The sequence below is a fragment of the Rana temporaria genome, chromosome 11, assembly GCF_905171775.1.
Source record: "Rana temporaria chromosome 11, aRanTem1.1, whole genome shotgun sequence".
In the NCBI taxonomy this organism is placed as follows: domain Eukaryota; kingdom Metazoa; phylum Chordata; class Amphibia; order Anura; family Ranidae; genus Rana; species Rana temporaria.
Window position 1 is genome coordinate 41,184,131 of NC_053499.1, and position 24,286 is coordinate 41,208,416.

Below are 24,286 nucleotides of genomic sequence, written 5' to 3' on the forward strand. Positions count from 1 at the left end.
CTCTCTACAACGGTAAGTACTGCTTCGATTTTAAAACAACTAGCCGATTCCCCTAGACAAAATGAGCCTCAATCTAAGGGTAAAAATTGTTTTATGGGTGAACTCCCGCTTTAACTATTTTTGTCAGCCTCTGTGGTGGGTTCTCATTCCCACTCCACCAGTTTGTAAATGTACGTGATACTGCACATGCGCAAAATAAAGTGCATGATATCATCTTGCGCATGTGCCATACAGCACTAAATGCCTTTGTTGGAGAATACAAAATCCAAGAATGTAATTTCATACGGCGCATTTGCAAAATGAGGTGTATGACATCATGAGCTTCATCTTGCACATGCGCAGTATGACAGAACTGCAAGATCTTGCAGTTTAGATAATGGATTTCCCTGAAGACAATGGAGACGTTCTCTTTTGCCTCGTACACACGGCCGGACTTTCCGAGAAAAAATGTCAGACAGGTTTTTTTCTCGGAAAGTCCGGCCGTGTGTAGCCTCCATCTGACTTTTTTTCTCAGAAGTCCGACGGACCTTAGATAAAGCACATGTTCTCTTCTTTCCGTCGGACTTCTGACGGACTCACGGCGGACTTTTGCATGGTCAAAAGTCCGACCGTGTGTACAAGGCAGATTCGCTTTAATATTTTTTATAGTTAATTTTTTTGTTTTGTGAAACCATTTTTTTATTTTTATAAAAGAAAGAAAACCAATCCGGTGCCAATACAGAAAATTTCACAGCACTATCAACATTTTGACAGCCATCCATTGTACATCACCAAACAAGGGCATTCTTTTCAGAGATCAAGCATCAAATACCAGGGGAATGCATATAGACATACAACGCAGTAAGGACATTAAATGACATATAGCAGTGATTTTATGGCAAACAGGAGGCTCATATTATGCTATAATCTTTCTTTACTGTCATCCAGCAGCAAGAGAGTTAATGAAAAGAAAAAACGTTACACAGATAGGAATGCAAATGAACATAGGTAGACTGTCCAATCAGGTAACAGGAGTATGTTATAAAGGTGAGGTACAGGTGATATTCTTCCTCTTTCTTGCTGCTCCAGCCAGATAAGTACATTGAAATTTTTTCCTCAGATGCTTCTACATATATTATATATATATATTGTGACAAGGTCCCACGGAATAGCGGTAATGTAATGCAGCAAAGTCGCTGAACTTAAGCAATAAATATGGCTTTATTGCACTCAAAAGAAATAATACAAAAACAAAACGGCCTACTTCAGCTTAGGAAGCTAACAGTACGGTCCCTGACTACTGTGTACTGGAGGGGCTATTCCAGCCTCCAGTATAAAACAAATAATAGTCCAAATAAGTGTTTGTCTGTGACAACAGACCTTGTTTCTGCAAAGAAGACAGTCTCCAACCTGTCCTGTTCAGCTCAGCATGCCTCAGGCTGAGCTCTCCCTCCTCCAATCTCTATCAGGTGTGTGTAATTAATAGGGAGAGAGAGGAGGTTTTCCTGTTGGCCAGGCTTAACCCTTTCTAAGACAGGGAAAGCTGATCTTTACAACCTCTCACTGACATACATGGAATCATGTACCCTGTCACAATATATAACTCATTGCAGAAAATGAATATAAATATATATATGTAGAGTTTTCCCTGCAACCCTGCGCTTGTCACAGTTTGCAGGGCCATACTTTTTATCCTTAATGGCAGTCCCAGCATTGCCCACCCCCCTTCTATTCATTAACTTCCCAGGTGGTCTCCTCACCATTCCAATACCCCCGCTTACAGCACACTCACTTGTTCTCCGACGGCCCGCATCCCCTCACCGCGGCCGTTCGGCGGTATCCCGGCAGTCCGGGATATCGTTTCCTCACAGCTGGTGCTCAGCTGTGGCGCGGTCCCGCGCAGATTCGCGGCCCGACAGGCAGTGTGTCTCCTCACTGCGCTGCAGCGCTGCTATACCGCCGTTCCCTGACAGAAAGTCCGTTCTCCTGTGTGGGTGTGTGCCTGCCACATACCAACCCTGAACCCGGTTTAGGTTCAGGGGTGTATGTTTGGCACACACAAACAAATAGTAACACATTTACACAAACAAATTTAAATAAACATATGTTTGTTCATATGGATATATGCATATAGATATATGTATATATACTTTTATATATATATATATGTATATATATGGATGTATGTATATATATATACATATATACTTACACACTTTGAACTGCAGTCAGAATATTAGTAATAAATATATATATGTATATGTTTGGGTGTACGCTCATAATATATGTGCCCTCTTGCTGACATATATGTTGTCTGCTGATACAAAAAATATATATAGTTCTGCTGCATATATATTAATTAGTTCTATTATTTTTTCTCTTTCAGAATAATTTGTCTTAAGTCAATCACATTTACTCACACCTCACTATGTCTAATAAAGATTCCACTACTGTTACCCCCTCAGATATCCCTGAGGAAAACCAGAAAATCCAATCCATAATAGATAAATCCATCCAATCTGCTATGCAGACGGCCATGCATGATTCCATTGCACAATCGGTAGTCATGGCCCTGTCTCAAAGTAAACCTCAGGTTACCCCTGAACCTTTACCTATTACCCCATCTGACATTTATTGGTCAGCGGAGGACTCTACATCCCACATGATTCAGGGATTGAAAAAAGCGGGTAAAGTGTCTCAAAAACGACATCATATATCTCATACCGGTCCCTCCCATTCTAAAAGAATGGTCCTGATGGAGAACCAGGGTGAATCTTCTAAGCCTCCTAGTAAAGGAAATGCTACTGTCAGTGACAAGAGGTCACACGTTATACCCTCTGCCCGGGAGGAGTTGATCTTACAACGGGTAAAAATGGCCTCAAAGAGGCAAAAACCAGACTCTTACCGTACCTCTTCCAGCAATTATTCTTCTGATAAGGAATCTTTATCAGAAGAAGGAAGAGACTCTGAATATGAGAATGTCTCTGATGCAGAAGAAGGAATACCCTTGAAAAGGAGGAATCCGAGGATGCTATTATAGACGGCTCTGGTGATCCGTATTTCGACCCAGGTCAAATTAAACATCCCCGTTCAGGGGAATGGGTTACCCATTCCCTAGTTACGAAATGTTTAAGCCTCTGGATCCAGAAACCATTAGATAAGAACGAGGCTAGTAAGTTAAGAGCCGAGTGCCCGAGACCGTCCCTCCCAAAGAAATTAGCCAATACACCCTAATTAGACCCCGCATTAGTTAAATTCCTTCTAAAATCAGGAAAACACACAAAAAAGGGGGTGGACAGATAATATCGTTTCGGTCAAGATAAATTATTAGACATGTTAGGCCCCTTAGCTAAGATTCTAGATTTAATAGAAGAAGCAGTTTAATCTAACACCCCAATAGATTTAAATGTCCTGAAAGGTTGGGCTCAGCGAGCCATTGTACTATTTGGCAACGCCAATGCGGCCATCTCTAGCGAAAGAAGAAGATCGATTCTGACGAAGCTGGATCCACAGCTAATGCATCTCGCTTCATCTCAACCATCTTCCATCACCAAGGGTCTACTTTTTGGTGACTCTTTTATTAAAGAGATCAACAAATACGTAGCTCTCTTTACTTCTTTAGACAAGGCCCAATCATCACTCAAAAAGGTTTTCCAACCAAAGTTTTTCCCAAAGCTGGGAAACGCAAGGGCCGATTTCCCAACAGATCTTCTACCGAAGGTCATTTCCCCAGAGGCCCTCTGAACACCGTGTTAGGTTACCAGATAGATTTCACCTCTTTACCGACTCAAAGTCAGGATCCTATTCCAATAAGGTTCTCAGAAGAGGACAAAAAGCTCATCTCACTGGAGATAAAAGAGCTTTACTCCAAAGGGGCCATAGTTCAAGTTCCCTTGCAAACTCCAGGTTTTGTGAGCAACCTGTTCCTGGTCAAAAATAAGGATGGAGGTTTCAGACCAGTAATAAATCTGAAATATCTAAACAATTTCGTCCATTACCGCCATTTCAAAATGGAAGGTATTCACCTGTTAAAAGACCTTTTATTACAAGGAGACTGGTTGGCAAAAATAGATCTGAATGATGCCTATCTTTCAGTGCACATGCACGAGAATTCCCAACCATTTCTTCAATTCCTGTGGCAAAACAAGAAATGGCAATTCACCAGTCTACCATTCGGTCTGTCATCTGCCTCCTGGTGCTTTACGAAACGACTGAAACCAGTAGTAGCAGCTCTAAGGAGCAGGGGTGTTCGTCTAATAATATATTTAGACGACATTTTGATCATGGCACAATCACTTCAGACTATTCATTTACACATTCAATGGACGATATCCCTTCTGAACATGCTGGGATTCATAATCAATTACAAGAAATCCATCCTAACCCCTTCAAAGGAGGTAGAATTTATGGGTTTTCTTGTCAATACCCAACTATCCCTTCTGAGTCTTCCAAACAGGAAATTGAAGACGATCAGAAGAGAGATTCGCTCAGTCCTGAACAAAAGTCAAATATCTCTGCGGACAATTGCGAGGATTGTCGGTCTATTATCAGCTTCCATTCAAGCGATATTTCGGGCACCTCCACACTACAGAGCACTACAGAGACTAAAAGCCCAACATCTAAGAGACGGCTTGGCATATTCCGACGAGATAACACAAACTCCGGACACCAAAGAAGAATTACTTTGGTGGCTGACTCACATCCAGATGTGGAATGGGAAGACTTTTTTCCATCCACATCCGGATTTAATAATAGAATCAGACGCAAGCAACTCAGGTTGGGGTGCTCGCTGCGGCCCTCTTACAACAGGAGGGAAATGGTCTCCAGACGAAGCTCTGTTACATATAAATTGTCTCGAACTCTTAGCGGGATCATTTGCTCTCAAGAGTTTTGCGAGAGACAGATCCGATTGTTGTATTCTACTGCGCATGGACAACATATCCGCAGTACAATACATCAATCGCTTAGGAGGTACAAAATCCAAACCTTTGGCGAACATTGCAAAGGATTTTTGGCATTTTTGCCTGGACAAGAACATTATATTGAAGGCGGAATACATCCCAGGCCTATCCAATTCCATTGCAGACTGGAATTCCCTGTTATCTAACAGATTCCAGCGATTGGATGTTGAACCAGACAATTTTTCAACATCTAAAACTCCCTGTGGGGTCCTTTCCAGATAGATCTGTTTGCATCACGCCTGAACAGACAGATTCCAACATATTTCAATTGGCGTCCAGACCCAGAAGCATTGGGGACAGATGCCCTTCTACAAATTTGACCGAAAGGAACATCTTACGCTTTCCCCCCCTTTGCTCTAATATCAAGGGCTCTCCTTCTGACACGTTACCTAGAATCAAACATAGTTCTGATAACCCCTTACTGGCCATCCCAAACATGGTTCCCTCAGGCTCTGGAGATGAGCATAGACTACCCACGATTACTCCCAGTATTCCCTTCTATTCTACTAGACCTATTTCAGAATCCTCATCCTCTTAAATTTTCTTAACTCCTGGGGTGATAATGAGAATCTGTCTTTAAAACTTCTATCTTTCAAACTAACAGTACTACTTTGTCTCATCTCCCTTAAAAGAGTAGCGGATGTAAAAGCCCTAGATATATCCCGTAGACAATTCTCTCCCCAGGGTGTTCAATTTTCCATTTTCAGACGCACATAGACCAACTTACATTCGGTCTTCTATCCGGCCTTTCCCTTCAATCCAAACCTTTGTGTAGTCCAATGTCTAAAAACCTATGAAACCAAATCTCAACCTTTTAGAGACCCTGACTCATCTCAATTACTAATTTCCTACTGCAAACCCTTCCATCCAGTTTCCTCACCCACCTTGGCTAGATGGGTGAGACAAACCATGGATTTGGCAGGCATTGACATTTCCATATTTGGCGCCCACTCCACCAGAGGTGCAATGGCCACTAAGGTATTTCAATCAGGTGGTTCTCTATCAGATTTAATGCGAACCGAAAACTGGTCTTTAGAATCCACTTTTAAGAATTTCTACTTTAGACCTGAATCTCATGTGTCTATGAATGTATTATAACTATAGGTTGTACGTTTATTTAATGCTCTAGAGTATACAGCTTTGAACTAGCATAATATGAGCCTCCTGTTTGCCATAAAATTGGAGATTTTCCTACCCTCGGGGACGGAAAATATAGATTTTATTAAAAACAGGAGGCGAGTATTATCCCACCCTAATACCCTACCCTTCAAGATTTATTTTGCTCTTACATAATGCATTCTTTTTCAGCTTAATGCGCCTATTCTACTGTGGACTTCATGACATATTGAAGAATGAGTTCCAGTTCAAGTTGTTCCAATTAGTTTCCAGTTCAAGTTATTTCCAGTCTAGTTTTATCATCAAGAAAGAGGAAGAATATCACCTGTACCTCACCTTTATAACATACTCCTGTTACCTGATTGGACAGTCTACCTATGTTCATTTGCATTCCTATCTGTGTAACGTTTTTTCTTTTCATTAACTCTCTTGCTGCTGGATGACAGTAAAGAAAGATTATAGCATAATACTCGCCTCCTGTTTTTAATAAAATCTATATTTTCCGTCCCCGAGGGTAGGAAAATCTCCAATTATGCATTAACATTAATGGTATGACATTTCAGTAGTCCCATTTGGACAAGTTCCCCAGGAATCAGGCCAGGCGTATCAAGCCAAGGAGCCTAAAGCTTTTCAAATTTTCCGGTGTCGGTATATAAATCTCTCAAAAATAATAGTGTTGCCCATATGAGTCACCCATAACTTGTCAGAAGAAGGATCAGGGGATTTTCAGTGGAGTGGAAGCAGTTTACGGGCCTGAAAGAGGGCGCAGGAAAATGCCACTCGCGTCATCCCCTCAGGTAGTGTCTAACCATTTTAATTTGATAATTTCCTGACCTGCATGATATTTTGCTACCATGTACCAGGAAAAGCTGGGTAAGCTTTAATAATAAATATAAGCAGTAAATAAAATAAATTTACAGATGTTTAAGGTCAGTCAGGGCTACATACCTGACTGTGGAGAGCAGGGCAATAGATCCTAAAACTCCAAAGTAAGGAACAAATGTGAAGAAAAAACGAGTATAGTAAGACAGAGACCAAGCCAGATCCTGTAAAACATAATAATAGGAATATAAAATAATACAATGTAAAGAGGTGTTAACATACCATGAGGTCAATACCCTTAGGAATTAGCACAATCTTCCACAGTTATAACAAAGACAACATACAAACAGAAATAAGCGCGCAACCCAAATATTAAAGTGCAAAGGCTCAAAAAAAGGCTAGTGCACACAAATAAAAATATATATAATCACTAAAGTGAAATATTTTCAGTGTATCAATGCACACACAAAAAATTATATCAATGCACACAAAAAATATTGTAAAAAACACAGTGTAGTTAGATTGACCAAAGTGTTAACTACCCAAAATAAAAGGTAGTAAAAATAATATATGGTGAAATAAAGTCCCAAAAAAATATATAGGAAAAGAAGGTTAACAGCAGGACACTTCCAGGGATCAGTTCACCGATAGGAAAGATTATTGTGGTTCATATCTATGAGGATCTTATTCCTTTTTTTCCATTGAGTCAATACTCTCAGATTTTAGTGTATGGTTAAAGCTATGTTGAATCTGACTACCGCCTTCCTGTGTGATTCGGTCTGGAGAAACAGCTGAAGGTTTTTCACTTCCCGCAAGACCGAAGCACCCCTCCCTGAGTTGAGTGATCCTTTACCGGGGCTGATGCACACACTTTATTGACCTCCCTAAACCGAGGTCCATCTTGTCTGGTAAGAGTCAGTATTTTCACATCCTTTTGGCTGAGAAAAAGATCCAAGCTTCTTCCAGATATTGTATTGAGTATTGCAGCGATCGGTGAACTGATCCCTGGAAGTGTCCTGCTGTTAACCTTCTTTTCCTATATATTTTTTGGGGAATTTATTTCACCATATATTGTTTTTACTACTTTTATTATGGGTAGTTACCACTTTGGTCAAGCTAACTACGCTGTGTTTTTTACAATATTTTGTGTGTGCATTGATACACTGAAAATATTTCACTTTAGTGATTATATATATTTTTATTTGTTCGCTCTAGCTTTTTTTTGAGCCTTTGCACTTTAATATTTGGGTTGCGCGCTTATTTCTGTTTGTATGTTTCTTTGAGCTTTAAGTATTTAGGCTTTCATAAGCAGCAGCATCCCTCCTTTTGAAACATGTATTTTTTCACATTTTTTATTCACTCCCTATTTTAACCACTTGCCGCCCGCCAATGACAGATTGACGTCGGCAAAGTGGTTGTAGAATCCTGACTGGACGTCATATGACGTCCTCAGGATTCTATGCCGCTGCGCGCCCCCGGGGACGCGCATCACGGCGATCGTTGTTGCGGGGTGTCAGTCTGACACCCTGCAACACCGATCTCGGTAAAGAGTCTCTCACGGAGACTCTTTACCACATGATCAGCCGTGTCGAATCACGGCTGATCACGATGTAAACAGGAAGAGCCGTTGATGGCTCTTCCTCACTCGCGTCTGACAGACGCGAGTAGAGGAGAGCCGAACGGCGGCTCTCCTGACAGGGGGGGTTCGCGCTGATTGTTTATCAGCGCAGCCCGCCCTCGAATCGCCACATGGACCACCAGGGATGCCCACCCTGGACCACCAGGGAAGGGCAGATGAAAAAAAAAAAAAGCTGGAAAAAAAAAAAAAAAGCTGGAAAAAAAAAAAAAAAGGCTGAAAAAAAAAAAAAAAAGCATTTAAAAAAAAAAAGATGCCAATCAGTGCCCACAAATGGGCACTGATTGGCAACATAGGTAAATCAGTGTCGCCCCAGTGTCCATCAGTGCCACCCCACATTGTCCATCAGTGCCACTCTGCAGTGTCCATCAGTGCCACTCTACAGTGTCCATCAGTGCCACTCTACAGTGTCCATCAGTGCCACCCCACAGTGCCCATCCATGCCCAGTGCCCACCTATCAGTGCCCATCTGTGCCACCCATAAGTAGCCATCAGTGCGGCCCATGAGTGCCCATCTGTGCCGCCTATGAGTGCCCAGTGCCGCTCATGAGTGCCCATCAGTGCCGCCCATGAGTGCCCATCAGTGCCGCCTATGTGTGCCCATCAGTGCCGCCTATGTGTGCCCATCAGTGCCGCCTATGTGTGCCCATCAGTGCCGCCTATGTGTGCCCATCAGTGCCGCCTATGTGTGCCCATCAGTGCCGCATACAAGCGCCGCCAATCAGTGCCACCTCATCTGTGCCCGTCAGTACTACCTCATCGATGTCCATCAGTGCCATCTCATCGGTGCCCATCAGTGCCGCCATATCAGTGCCCGTAATTGAAAGAGAAAACTTACTTATTTACAAAAAAAATTACAGAAAAAAATAAAAACGTATTTTTTTTTCAAAATTTTCAGTCTTTTTTTAGTTGTTGCGCAAAAAAAAAAAACGCAGAGGTGATCAAATACCACCAAAAGAAAGCTCTATTTGTGGGAAAAAAAGGACGCCAATTTTGTTTGGGTACAACCGCGCAATTGCCATTCAAAGTGCGACAGTGCTGAAAGCTGAAAATTGGCTTGGGCGGGAAGGTGTATACGTGCCCTGTATGGAAGTGGTTAGTAGTATATTTTTAATTTTTTTCTTCACTTGATAGTGGGTTTAACGCAGAGTTTTTTCCTCTCTTTTTTTTTTTTTTTTATAACAAAGACAAGACATAACCTTCCACCAAAACCGCACCCAGATCCACCTAACGTCCTTCCTGTCATGAAATATGCCTAAAAATATTCATCATTAGGGCCTGTTTCGATCAGCTTTGAGCATTCAGAATTCATTAAAGCTGCATTTGACCTGCTTCAAGAGAATTTTGAAATCCTATAGACCTGTACAATAATGCAAAACCCGTCTGACCTGAACAAAAGCCCATTGATACAAGCCGTTAGAATTTCTTTTTTTTATATACAAATATTTGTTATCTCTTATAGCTGTCCATAATTAAAGGAAATCTGTATTAAGAAATATGGAAGCCACTGCTGAAATCTTTGTAAAATGCTTGCTCTCTGGCTGTAATAGTGGCTCTCTGATTAATTTCACAAACCACATAGTCAGACCAGAGGTTCTGATATGTCTTTAACCTTACATACTGTATGCTTGTTATAATTCAAAAGGTATTGAGACCATATATAGCCAACAAGCAATTTCAAAAAGAGGCCAAGCCTTAATATTTCTCCCAGTACAGATTTCCTATAAGACATATCGACCAGACAGAAATAAATAGCACTTTTGGCATGCGCCTTGTGGTTGTAGATCTTATTTTTTGCAGCTACTTAGGAAGTGTATCTAAGACATGGGTCATTATGAAGGTGAGTGAATAGATAAAGGCATTTATATATTTTTTTATATTTAGCATTTGTACATCATTATTTTATCTCCTGTGACTAAAATCCAGACAGTCCTAACAAATGACTAAAAAATTATGTGTGTTTGTGCAAGTTAGGATGTTGTTGCACACCAAGATATGAGTGAGTGAGTGAGAAACTTATATAGTGCAACACATGCGAACTGAATCGCCTCTGGGCGCTTGCAATAATTTCAAACATTTTTTTTAGTCATATAAAAGATATGTGAAATTTTTGGATCATGCAAGGAACCCTTCATCAGGCAGTTTTGGGTGATCTTCTCTTTGACTGGAAATTCTTATGCTTACACGTTTTATTGGGCATACAGCACATTGTTATGTGAACGGGGGGTAGTAGAAATCACTTACCACCCAATCCTTGCGGGTTATCATAGTCTTCATAATTTGGACTGTGAAATACACTGGGATCAGAAGTGGGGGACCAACTGCACAAAAAATAAATAATACTTTTTAGAAAATCAAAGTTCAAGATCAGTCTCTACAGATCATGTTGCCTATTAGGCGCGTACACACGGTCGATCCATCTGATGAGAATGGTCCGACGGACCATTTTCATCGGTTCACCGCTGAAGCTGACTGATGGTCTGATGTGCGTACACACCATCAGTTCAAAAACCGATCGGGTCAGAACGCGCTGACGTAAAACACACGACGTGCTGAAAAAAACGAAGTTCAATGCTTCCAAGCATGCGTCGACTTGATTCTGAGCATGCGCGGGTTTTGAACCGATGATTTTTGTGTACTAACCATCGGTTTTGACCGACGGTCAGGCGTCCATCAGTCCGATTTTAAAGCAAGTTCTAAAACTTTGGTCTGAAGGACAAAAGTCCGATGGGCCGTACACACGGTCGGTTTGGACCGATGAAACTGAACCTCAGTCCGTTTTCATCGGTTTGGACCGACCGTGTGTACGCGGCCTTAGTGTTCTGTTCTAAAATGCTGGTTGTTATTTTTTTTTTTTAAGGGTACATAGTGTTAGGCCAACTTTCCATAGTTTTAACATTTCGGAATTAAACATGAACACCCTTCTCCAGCCTGATGAATCCCCACCAGATGCGTCCATTCTTAAAGGGGTTGTAAAGGTAATTATTTTTTTTTAAACAACAAAGATGTTATACTTACCTGCACTGTGCAGCTCGTTTTGCACAGAGTGGCCCCGACCCTCGTCTTCTGGGGTCCCTTGGCGGCTGGTTAGGCTCCTTCCCGCAAGAAACAAACCCCTAATGCGAGTTCTCTCCCATGGGGGTTAGTTCTTGTGGGCTCGCTCCCGTAATACAGCCTGCGGCCATAGCCGCAGACTGTATCACTCGGCCCTGCCCCCCGGCGCACCACGTCATTGGATGTGATTGACAGCAGTGCCAGCCAATGGCTGCGCTGCTTTCAATCAACCAGTGAATGAGCCGAGAAGCCCGGCCGAGAAGCCAGCGCGTTCACGGCGCGGGACTTTCGAGGGGGTAAGGTAAGTAAACGGGGGGCTGGAGGGCCGCTAATCCCTCGGATGTTTTTTCACCTTAATGCATAGAATGCATTAAGGTGAAAAAACGTGTGCCTTTACAACCCCTTTAGGTAACATCATGAACATTGTTGGTATAGCCTCTCTGGGGTTGAAAAAACTGGGACTATACCACAAACATATTCTTATGGAGATATAATAAATTCGGACTGATTTAAAGATCATGTATGGAGTTGCGGATTGTCCTTTATCCATACCACAAACATAGGCTATTGTCTGGAGCAAAGCATGGAGATGCCTCAAAATGGTTAAACAATTAAATTATAGTGCATATACTCACTCAAGAAAAAATAGTGATGTTGGTGATTATACGGCAGGTACTTTAACTTCTTCTTCCCATACTGTGAGGAGATGGGAGAACAGAATTAATTGCAAATCAGTGTTGGATGTCATCCACAGCACCAAGTTTGTTATTATGTTAGATAAATACAATATAAGTAAATTTCATAATCAACTTAAAATATTTTTCATAAACTGTGATTATCAAAAAGTCTTAGGCCCCTTTCACACGGGCGGACTGCATGTCCGCTTTATTTAATCCATCCATGTACGGATGAAAAAGGGACATACATCCGCTGACACCCTATCTCACCCGCTTCCGCATTCCTCCGATTCTTCAGACGGAGGAAACCCCTATTTTTCCTTCCGTCTATGGATCAGATTGGGTGAACACGGACACGAACAGGAACACGGTCATTACTGATCCGCCCCATGTGAAAGGGCCCTTGGTGCTGCAGATTGATAGGGCTGACCTCATTGAATCGTTCCATGTTAGAAAGCCATGTAAGAAGACTAACCAGGCAGGAGTCAAATATCCTTCTCAAAATTGAATACATGAACATTTTTCACGTAGAAACTCAAGACTGAGAAAATAGGTCAATATCAGCCGTAGTATTTCCAACGTACTGGTTCACGTAACCCTTATTTCATGTAAAGTAGTACAAACAGTACAAGGATTAGACAAAGGCTACTCTATTGAGTCCACATAAACTAATATAAACCCTCAAAATTATAAACATTTATCTGGTATATCATCCTTTCTCCTGGAGGCCTAGAAATGCGTCTCCCCACCTTTCTAGGTCAAATGAGCAGTTTAGAACTATTGTTTACTTGGTCCTTCTTGAAGAAGCTTTGCTTGAACTCTGCTGCTCCTATTTGGTGGAGACCATGTGATTGGCATCAAGGAGTGAAGACCAAGGATCGAGGATTCCAGTAGGAAGACATGTATTTCTAACATCTCTGTGAAATTTGTTAGAATTAATTGAGCATGGTCGGTATAAAACAAGCTTATGTGGACAGTATGGGTCCTTTTTAGACCAGATAATTTCTTGCACTTTGACCACATCACAAGCATTAAATCTGGTTAAAGCGGGAGTTCACCCATAAAAAAAAAATTACCCTTAGATTGATGCTCATTTTGTCTAGGGGAATCGGTTATTTGTTTTAAAATCGAAGCTGTACTTGCCGTTTTAGAGAGCGATCTTCTACGCCGCTTCCGGGGTTGGTCTTCGGGACTGGGCGTTCCTATTTTGATTGACAGTCTTCCGACAGGCTTCCGACGGTCACATCCATCGCGTCACGGGTAGCCGAAAGAAGCCGAACGTCGGTGCGGCTCTATACTGCGCCTGTGCACCGACGTTCGGCTACTTTCGGAAAATCGTGACGCGATGGATGCGACCGTCGGAAGCCTCTCGGAAGACGGTCAATCAAAATAGGAACGCCCAGTCCCGCAGCCCATACCCGGAAGCGGCGGAGAAGATCGCTCTCTAAAACGGTAAGTACAGCTTCGATTTAAAAAAAAATAGTCGATTCCCCTAGACAAAATGAGCAGGAATCTAAGGTTAAAAAATGTTATTTCCGGGTGAACCTCCACTTTAAGCTGATTGAAGTTGTTTTTTTGCTCTTCACATGCATCTATAGTCACAGTGGGCCAGATTCTCATACATTAACGTTGCTCCTGGGCAGCGTAATGTATGTCCTGTACGCTACACCGCCGCAGGTTTACAGGTTTACATCCTGATTCTCAGAACACTTACATGGTGTATCGTTAATTCGCTCGGCGCAAGCCCGCCCAATTCAAATGGGGCGGGCACCATTTAAATTAGGCGCGCTCCCGCGCCGAGCGTACTGCGCATGCTCCGTCAGGTAAATTACCCGACGTGCATTGCGCTAAATGACGTCGCCCCGACGTCATTTGCTTAGACGTTTACGTAAATGGCGTCCAGCACAAACAACGTATTTTTTTAAAACTTCGACGCGGGAACGACGGCCATAGTTAACATTGGTTGCCCCTGCTAATAGCAGGGGCAACCTTACGCGTCGTGTACGCTACGGAAACAACGTAAATTCTCAGCGTCGGACGCGCGTAGGTTCGGGAATCTCGCGTACTTACCTCATTTGCATAGACGACGGGGAAAACGACGATGCGACACCTAGCGGCGGGAAAAAAAATTACTTTTAAGATCTGACAGCGTAACAGCCTTACGCATGTCAGATCTAATGGGTATCTATGCGCAACTGATTCTAAGAATCAGTCGCATAGATACCCGGGGCCAGATGAGGAGTTACGACGGCGCTAATGGTGTTGCGCCGTCGTAACGCCTTTGAGAATCTGGCCCAGTATATCTAAAAGGCCTGAGATAAATTGCTTCTATTATGATGCCAGCTCTTTTTAGTGTTCAAGCTGGATTGCCATGTCCTGTTTCCCCAAGAGGGATTCTGGCTCCAGTCCTGAGTTTAACAGAGCAGGGCATGTTCTACCAGTAAAATCCTTCCACCAGCACATACATATTGGGCTTTCTTCTGTATCCTGCGCCCACACAGCTCCCTTCCCAGAATTGATGCCAATATTGAAAGTACCTCCATTACACAGCGCTCATCAACCAGTTTTTACACCAGCAGGGTATGTGCATTTACCAGCCAAAGAACAGGACAAGTCTCCAGAGTAAGCATTCAATTGTCGGTGGCATGTCACAAGATTATGTGCAATAACCCCCTCAGTGAGAGGTCTCCAGGCTATTAGCATTATCCCTACAGTGGGTATTTTTTAGAGTGCCTTAACCCACACCTCCCAACCTTTTGAGATGGGAATGAGGGACACCTATTAGCAAAAGTATGCAGGCATAGGACACACCCCTTACCACACCCCCTTAAAGGAGAATTGTACAAGAAAAACAAGATTGGTTAAACCCACAAGTGCTTATTTTACCATTACTATTCCTTTATATTTGCTTATGGAATTTACAAATGCAGCAATTTAGAAATGAGATGAAAGGTTTAGCGCTGGAAAACACTTTTTGATAGATAAAAAGTACATTTTATACACATCTATATAGATCTGGCCAAAATGAGGGACAAATGAAGAGGAAAGAGGGACAGAGGGACATTGCTCCAAATCAGAGACAGTCCCTCAAAATCAGGGACAGTTGGGAGCTATGTTAACCCTCCCAGTGGCCAGTAGCAATTATTCTTTATCAGATAGTACATACACAAAATAAAACTTAAATATCTTGTATTAAACATTACACAAGCACACAATTATGACAATTAACAAACTGCACCCATTCCAAAAATTACACCAATAATGAACAGTCACACATTTGCTAGTAAATGATTATATGACCGATTGCACAGTTATATGTGGCACTTACCTCCACAGGCTGGGTGTCACCCAACACAAAAATGTGGACCATGTTGACATCTGGATCCTTGCTGAATATGTTAGGTTTGGCATGGTGCTGAAAATGCCGATGGTTCCACCAGTTGGCTGAAGCTCCCTGATGGCAGATGGGCTCAAGTAAGCTAAGCAGCAAGATTGAATATCAATACAAAGCTCTACAACTCCCACATCTCCCTAGATGTTACCCATGTTTGTGAATGACTTGTTTTCTATCACATCTATATATATATATATATTTATGGTCGTTACCCTCTGACCGAGAGAGATGTGGATCACATAAACATGCGACAAGACTTACAACATAAATAGACCTGAAGTGTGCCTTGGTGGTCTGGTCAGTATGCCAAGAAAAGGGGGCATACCCAAGGTAAGTAATGGGTAGTTAATTGAAGAAGGATATGCTGAGAAGTGCCCTGAAAAAGGGAAGGGCGGGAGGGTGTCGAATGCGATTGAATGCGCAGACTCACGGACATGAGGTGAGCCCGGGAAGAGTCGGCCCAGTGACGTGTAGTACCGCACACTGAACCGACAAAGAGCATGTGTGAGTGGGCTGCTTAAATACCCTCCGGGCTCCTCCCATAAACTCAGGCCACCATACTGGCCTTCTTATATATATCTTATATCTTATATCTTATATATATATATATATATACCTAGATCTACTGCAGACCGTTTCATTGTGCTTGTAATAGTGAATAGAATATCAATAAACAATCTTTTGAAAAAAGTAGGGGACCATTTCATTGAAGAGTAATTGAAGTGGGCTCATCTGTTCTAAATTGTGCTTCAGAGTTAATAAACCTGGAACATTTGAGCCTTTTTTCAGCACTTTGAGTGCTCTGAACTCCTTAAAACAGAATCAAAAATATCTGATTGGCAACGGTCTGAGAGCTCACTGAAACGTTATACAATTCATAAAAAAAAGAGAAAAGTAAATTTCATAAGAATTTTGTGCACCAATCAATGAACATTGCATTGTGCAAGTGTTGTACCTGTGATTTCTTTGAAAGACCCCACTTAAACTGGCACAGATGGAAAAAAAGCCATTCAAACACACTCAAAAATACACCTGGCAAGATCTTTATCCTTAAACACCTCAATGGAAACAGATCCTATGGCACCCCATAAAGATAGTCACATCTATGCAGTTTCCTTGTATTGGAAAATACAGAAAATGGATGGCCAACCATCTGGCAAGGACCTTTAAAAGGAATCCATAATGGCTTTGTATACACGTTCTTCATTTATGTTTTATGTTCAGGGAAAAAGCATACAGAGCCAAAACTTCAATTAGGAGGGAGCAGTCAAGTGCAGAGCTAGTGCTGGGCTTTCTTACTAGATAGTCCAGCATTCTCTGACAGAACTGTATTAAATGCATATTTGTGATGTAGCAATTTTAAACATATGGGAAACATATTAAATAATCGTTTATAAACATGCTAACATTATATAAAATTGATCAAAACTTAAAATTAGATTGATCAAAACTTACAGTAGATTCCCTTTGACACTGTCATCTTGTCCCTGCAGGGCAAAGTCACAATGCTCTGTCCTTTATACCAGTGGTCATCAACCCTGTCCTCAGGGCCCACTAACAGGCCAGGTTTGCAAGATAAGGCCCCTTTCACACAGGGCGGATCAGTAATGATCCGCCCCTTGAACCTCCGCTTGCTCAGCGGGGATTGCTCCGTTGATCCCCGCTGAGCCGGCAGATGACAGGGCGGTCCCCGCACACTGTGCAGGGACCGCCCTGTCTTTTCTCCGCTCTCCCCTATGGGGGGATCGGATGAACACGGACCGTCTGTCTGTGTTCACCCGATTCGATCTGCCAGACGGATGGAAAAGTAGGTTTTTCCTCTGTCACACTTTGGCGGATCGGAGCGGGTCGGATGTCCGCGGCTCTATAGAGGAGCACGGAGCGCCCGTTCAGGTCCGCCTAAAAAACTGGCAGGCGGACCTGAACGGGCCGCCCGTGTGAAAGAGCCCTTACTGAAATACATCACAGGTGATATAATTTGCTGCTCAGTGATTGCAGTATTCTAGTCTGCACCTCCCCAAGGTAATACATACAATCTGGCCTGTTAGTGGGTCCTGAGGGCAGGGTTGATGACCACTGCTTTATACTCACCTTGCCTCTGCTGCCTCACCACTTCTTCTGATGCCCATTGCATTGGATTGCATTGCAATTATCTGTGTCCACGACTGCAACCCAAAGAAGAGGTAATGTCACTCCCTCAGTCATGTTGATGGTGTTCAAAGCTAAAGATTGGCTGCTACATCTGAACACTGTCACGGGAGGGCAGGTGACATGCCTTACCATAGCTGGAACTGCAGGATAGTGTCACCTGCTGTGACATAAGAAGGAGCAGTGAGGGAACATGGGCAAAATGAGTAAAAGGGGGTCTCCTTAAATGTGTTTTCCAGCCCTTGTGGTGGTGGCCTATTGGGGGAGGTCTGATGGAGGCTATTTTGGACCCCCTCCCTCAACATCAGGGCCAGATGGGCCACATTGTTGTCAACTTAGCACTTTAAGGCCTCGTACACACGACCAAGTTTCTCGGCAAAAACCAGCAAGAAACTTGCTGGGGGATATTTTTTTGCAGAGGTTCCTTGACGGGAATGGAGAAAATTGGCTTGTCGAGTTTCTCGACAGCCTAACAAGGAGCTCTACGAGGAAAACGATGTGTTTCGCCCGTCGAGTTCCTCGGTCGTGTGTACGAGGCCTAATTGTCTCTGACAGTCCAGGAGTGGCTCTAGAACCCACCTGTTACATTATTTTTCATGTTCTGGGTCTATATATATATGCTACTACCTCGTAACAGAGTTACAGCTACTAGTATGTTGATGTATTTTGTGTGCTTGCGTATATTATGCATGTCTTTTGGATCTTCAATTTTTACACTTGTGGAAATGCTTAATGCGACATGTTACTTTGTTTTGCATAAATAAAGATTTTATATTTAAAAAAAATAATAATTCCAAAGCACAGGTCTATACAAATTATCTAGATTCACTTTTCGCATCAGTGAGGATCTCTTTTTTATTCCCCCCGTTTTTGGAACTTTCCCCAAATAATACTTATATGAGTCTGAAAAATGGTGTACTGAACCCACACTGATAGGTATGCTTATCTACCTCTTAATCATTACCCCTTAATCTCATAACATTATCCACACATAATATGATTTTCTTAAATTACCAATATACTGTGTTTCTACCTAAATGTACAGAAAATCTACATAATCTGTTTATATTCTCCTCATCTATGTGTATGCTATAGATCAGATGTCATATCTAGGATCTGAATTATATTTCCATAATACAGCTAATCACCCCCCTGTGACAGCACCTTCAGATGGCCAATGACGAATTTATGGCCGATATGATTCCATTTTGACGTCTTGAAGACAGATAAGTGTCCAAAGTCATGTTGCAGCCAACCAGCCTGGGCCTGCAGAAAAATACATGTAACATGAATATATACATCCAGGGTACTGAAATTAACAGCACAAAATGAATATCTTTAACCGCTTAAGGACCGCCGCACGCAGATTTATGGCACGGACAGGCAAATGGGCGTACAGGTACGTCCCCTTTAATTTTCTGCTGTGTGGTCGTGCGCCGGCAGCTTCGTGCTCGTGACCCTGTCGCAAGCTCCATGACGTGCCCGCGGGCCCCGCGGACTCAATGTCCGCCGGTGTCCCACGATCGTGTCACAGAGCAGAAGAGCGGGGAGATGTCAGTGTAAACACAACATCTCCTCGTTCTTCCTAGTGACATGTCACTGATCGAATGCTCCCTCTCATCGGGAGCAGCGATCAGTGATGTGTCACTCGTAGTCACGCCCCCTAACAGTTAGGCTCCATTCACACCTAGGCGTTTTTACGCCTGAAGCACTACGCTCACAAACGCCAGAGGGATGAAATAACATTATTTGCTATGGTGACTATTCACACCTGAACGCCGAACGCCCAAACGCCTGTCGCGCGAAGCTCAAACAAGTCCCGGACCTTTTTTTGTCGCGCGTATCGTGCGGTTTGGGCGTATTTGAGCGTTTCCATTTCCCATAGAAAGTAATGGAAACGCTCGATTCAAGCGACTTGTGCGACAACGGGCGTTTGCTACGGGCGTTTCGTCGCTTTAATCAATAGAACTTGTCGCCCATGCAGAAGATTAAAAAAATCTACCAACATAGCAACAAGTGATGAAAAGATGATAATTTTTCCTATTGGCTAAAATAAAAAACGTCGAAGTACAAAAACGTCGGACAACGCTGTATGCAAACGCGCAAATAAGCATGAATACGCGCGGAAAAAAACGCCCAAAAAAACAACCGACGCTCAGGTGTGAATGCAGCCTTAGAATCACTCCCTAGGACACACTTAACCCCTTCAGCGCCCCCCTACAGGTTAACCCCTTCACTGCCAGTGTCATTTTTACAGTAATCAGTGCATTTTTATAGCATTGATCGCTGTAAAAATTACAATGGTCCCAAAATGGATTCAAAAGTGTCCGATGTATCTGCCATAATGTCGCAGTCACGATAAAAGTCGCTGATCACGATCTGTAATTTCCTCTAGGTCAGTCCCATCCCCTACAGTTAGAACACACATTAGGGAACACAATTAACCCACTAGTGTTAACCCCTTTCCTGCCAGTGGCATTTTTACAGTAATCACTGCATTTTTATAGCACTGATCGCTGTATAAATGCCAATGGTCCCAAAAATGTGTCAAAAGTGTCCGATGTGTCCGCCATAATGTCACAGTCCTGATAAAAATCGCTGATCGCCGCCATTACTAGTAAAAAATAAATATAAAAAAAATGCCATAAAACTGTCCCCTATTTTGTAGACGCTATAACTTTTGCGCAAACCAATCAATAGACGCTTATTGCGATTTTTTTTTTTACCAAAAATATGTAGAAGAATACGTATCGTCCTAAACTGAGGATTTTTTAGAGATATATGTATATATATATATATTAGGGGGATAAAAAAGAAAAAATAATGATTTTTTTTCAAAATTGTCGCTCTATTTTTGTTTATAGCTCTATTTGTGGAGGGGGGGGGAGAGTACATTTTGTTTGGGAGCCACGACGCACGGCCGCGCAATTGTCAGTTAAAGTGACGCAGTGCCGAATCGCAAAAAGTGCTTTGGTCTTTGGCCAGACAAATGGTCCGGGGCTGAAGTGGTCAAGTGTGTTAACCAGTGGAGTAATGTATAAAACTAGAGAAACTGGAAAGTGATTAAGTTGTTTATAGTATAGCACCCAATCAGATTACAGCTGTAATTTTCCTGTCCATTTTAGCAAATTCAACCAAGAATTTTATTGGTACCGTGTTCACGCTTTGGTTTCCTTATATTTTATACATTAGTCCATTAGGCCTCTTACAAGAATTAACTAATTCACCAGGCAATTGATTTACGATGAATTGAAATGACCTGAGAAATTGAGAGGAACAGAATGGTGATTAGGGTTGGTATCCATCCAGTGCCAAGGTAGTAGAGGGTAGCCCAGGCGAGAACCTCTAGGACCAGGATGTGTGATAGGTAGAGACCGAAGAACAGCACACTGCCTTTGAAAAGTCCCATGTCTTCTGCTGTTTTGCGTAATTTCTGAAAGTCTTCCACTTGCTCCATCTGTATGAAGAAAATATTGCATAAAGAAAGCTTAACACTGCAATAAAATCTGAATGATTCTTTAAATGAACATGAATCTAGCAATCTCTTCATGGTGGCTCCAAACAAAACGCAAGTCAACAGTTCTTTCCCACATAGACTGGGTCTGCTTTCCTAAATGTAACCTTCATATACTTGAATTTTTTGTTTGCTGTTCTTAAAGTGGTTGTAAACCTCAGACATGAAATATGAACAAAGCATATCCCCCTTTAGGGGCAGATCCACATACAATTGAGTGGGCGCAGCGTATGTGAGATACGCTACCCTGCTGTAATTTACTTTGCAAATCCTTGAATCCTGAAAGAATTTGCGCCGTAAGTTACGTCGGCGTAGTGTATCTCTCGCGGCGTAAGGGCGCGGAATTCAAATGCGGCGAGTAGGGGGCGTGTTTCATTTAAATGAAGCGCATCCCCGCGCCGAACGAACTGCGCATGCCCCACCCGTCAAAACTCCCAGGGTGCATTGCTCCAAATGACGTCGCAAGGACATTAACGTAAATGGTGTCCAGCCCCATTCACGGACAACTTACGCAAACGACGTAAAATTTTCAAAATTATACGCGGGAACGACGGCCATACTTAACATTGAGTACGCCACCAGATAGCAGCTTTAACTATACGCTGGAAAAAGCCGAACGGAAACGACGTAAAAGAATGCGACGGCCGCTCGTACGTTCGTGGATCGTCGGAAATAGCTAATTTGCATACTCGACGCGGATTACGACGTGAACACCACCCAGCGGCCGCCGGAAAATTGCATCTTAGATCCGACGGCGTACTAAGGCGTACGCCTGTCAGATCTAACACAGATGCCGTCGTATCTTGTTTGGTGGATACCAAAACAAAGATACGACGCGCAAAATTTGAAATTACGCGGCGTATCAACAGATACGCCGGCGTAATTTCTTTGAGGATCTGCCCCTTAGTGTGTACTTGTCTTAATTAAGAGCACTAAGTGTAATTTTTGTCTGCTGCTTCAGTCCTCTGCTATCAGCATGATTCACTTCTGAGGCCCCGTACACACGTCCGAGGAACTCAACGTGCCAAACACATCGAGTTCCTCGTCGAGTTCAGTGTGGAAGCCGCCGATATCTCGGCGGGCCGACTTTCCTCTCTGAACAACGAGGAAATGTTCTCTTTTCGGCCCGACGAGTTCCTCGTCGGCTTCCTCGGTGAAAAGTGTACACACGACCGAGTTTCTCGGCAGAATCCAGCTCCGACCGAGTTTCTGGCTGAATTCTGCCGAGAAACTCGGTCGTGTGTATGGGGCCTCACAAGTTTTCCTGACACCAAGAGAAAAATGGTGACAGGCAAGGGATCTCCAGCTGATTGACAGCCTCAGCTCTGTTCCTGTGTGCTGTGAGGAGGGGGCAGTGTCCCTTCCTTCCAATCATCTCTCAGAACTCTACTCACTGAGCTCTGCAGAGTGTAACTTCAGCTCTCTGCACCCTTTTTTCTGAATTATTAGACAAGCTTTATAATTCAGCACTTTGAACAGATGTAGAGAAAAGAAGACTGCAGATAAACAGGTACAACTTACATAGGAAGATTTGTTTCACCTCTGTTTATCATCTGAGGCCAGTCATTTCACTGGGTATATGTAAGGGTCTACAACCACTTACAACCACTTTATTAAAACATTAACCTCTTAGCGCCAGCGCCTCCTGGCCCTTAAAGAGGTTTTTGATGGCGGGAGGTGGGGCGGGGTTTAAGACCACGTGACTGCCATGACAGCCAGTCATGAGGCCACGTGGTCCTAAGCCCCGCCCTACCTTATGAACCTTTTAAAGGGCCAGGAGGCGCTGGCACTAGGGGTGCAACGGATCGTCATTGATCCGTGATCCGAACCGAAAAACATTGATCCGAACCGCACACACGTGATCCGAGGATTGATTTCTGAAAAAAAAAAGTTGTTGCGCATGTTCAGTCCACACACAGCGTGGTCATGGCGAGCGGAGGAACTTGAACGCCTCGCGTCATTTAAATCCCCTGTATGGGAGCATTTTGGCTTCCCTGTCAAATAGTGGTGCAACGGATCACAGTTGATCCGTGATCCGAACGGGTCACCCCCTTCGGATCGGCACACACTGTGATCCGCGGATTGCCGCGGCTCCGGAGCTAGGCCAAAGCCGCGGCCTTTCCTAATGTTATGGCCTAACTCTGGAGCCGTGGCCATCTTGGTACACCCGGCGGCGACCCTCCTCTCTGTTTACACGTACAGAGGAGGAGCCAGCACTCATGGGACACACTGCTGGGGGGTGGTCTGTCTGTACTACCTGTGGGGGTCTGCCTGTACTACCTGGGGGGGTCTGTACTACCTGGGGGGTGCCTGTACTGAGAGGAGGGGGTGTCTGCACTGATATGGGTGTCTGCACTGAGGGGGTTCTTTACTGAGGGGGGACTATAGTTGGTGGGAGGGGGGGTGACACCATTTTTTTCTGCACCGGGTGATGTCACTGCAGTGGGGGAGATGTGGATATTACAGTGGGGGGATGTGAATATTACAGTGGGGGAGATTTTTTTTTTTTTTTGCTGATCCGAAAAATGATCCGATCCGTGACTCCTGATCCGAGGAATGATCCGAACTGTGAGTTTTTTGATCCGTTGCACCCCTAGCTGGCACTAAGAGGTTAATGTTTTAATAAAGTGGTTGTAGGCCAGTGATGGCAAACCTTGGCACCCCAGATGTTTTGGAACTACATTTCCCATGATGCTCAACTACACTGAAGAGTGCATGAGCATCATGGGAAATGTAGTTCCAAGACATCTGTAGTGCCAAGGTTTACCATCACTGTTGTAGACCCTTACATATACTCAGTCACATGATCCAGAAGCTTTCGGTTAGGCAACGATAACTGTGCCCCTATGCAGTAATGGCCAGGCGCCGTGAGCAGGGCCGGATTTGCTCTCCCTGCCGCCCCAAGGCCAGGTTCCGCAATGCACCCCCTCCCTGGCAACCGAACCCCCCCCCCCCCCCCAAATCAACGGAGAATGGGCGATGCGG

General features: G+C 43.4%; 1 protein-coding gene across 2 annotated transcripts in view; it reads right to left on the minus strand.

Moving 5' to 3' along the window:
* FADS2 (fatty acid desaturase 2) overlaps positions 1–24,286 on the minus strand; it is a 62,833-nt gene that overhangs the window by 11,653 nt on the left and 26,894 nt on the right. For both annotated transcript variants that reach the window (XM_040328418.1, XM_040328419.1), the window contains exons 4-9: positions 21,047–21,244; positions 18,952–19,053; positions 15,574–15,699; positions 12,204–12,264; positions 10,759–10,835; positions 7,005–7,102 (exon numbers count right to left, since the gene is read on the minus strand). In XM_040328418.1, coding sequence (XP_040184352.1) covers positions 7,005–7,102; positions 10,759–10,835; positions 12,204–12,264; positions 15,574–15,699; positions 18,952–19,053; positions 21,047–21,244 — 662 coding nt within the window. The remainder of the gene's footprint in view (positions 1–7,004; positions 7,103–10,758; positions 10,836–12,203; positions 12,265–15,573; positions 15,700–18,951; positions 19,054–21,046; positions 21,245–24,286) is intronic.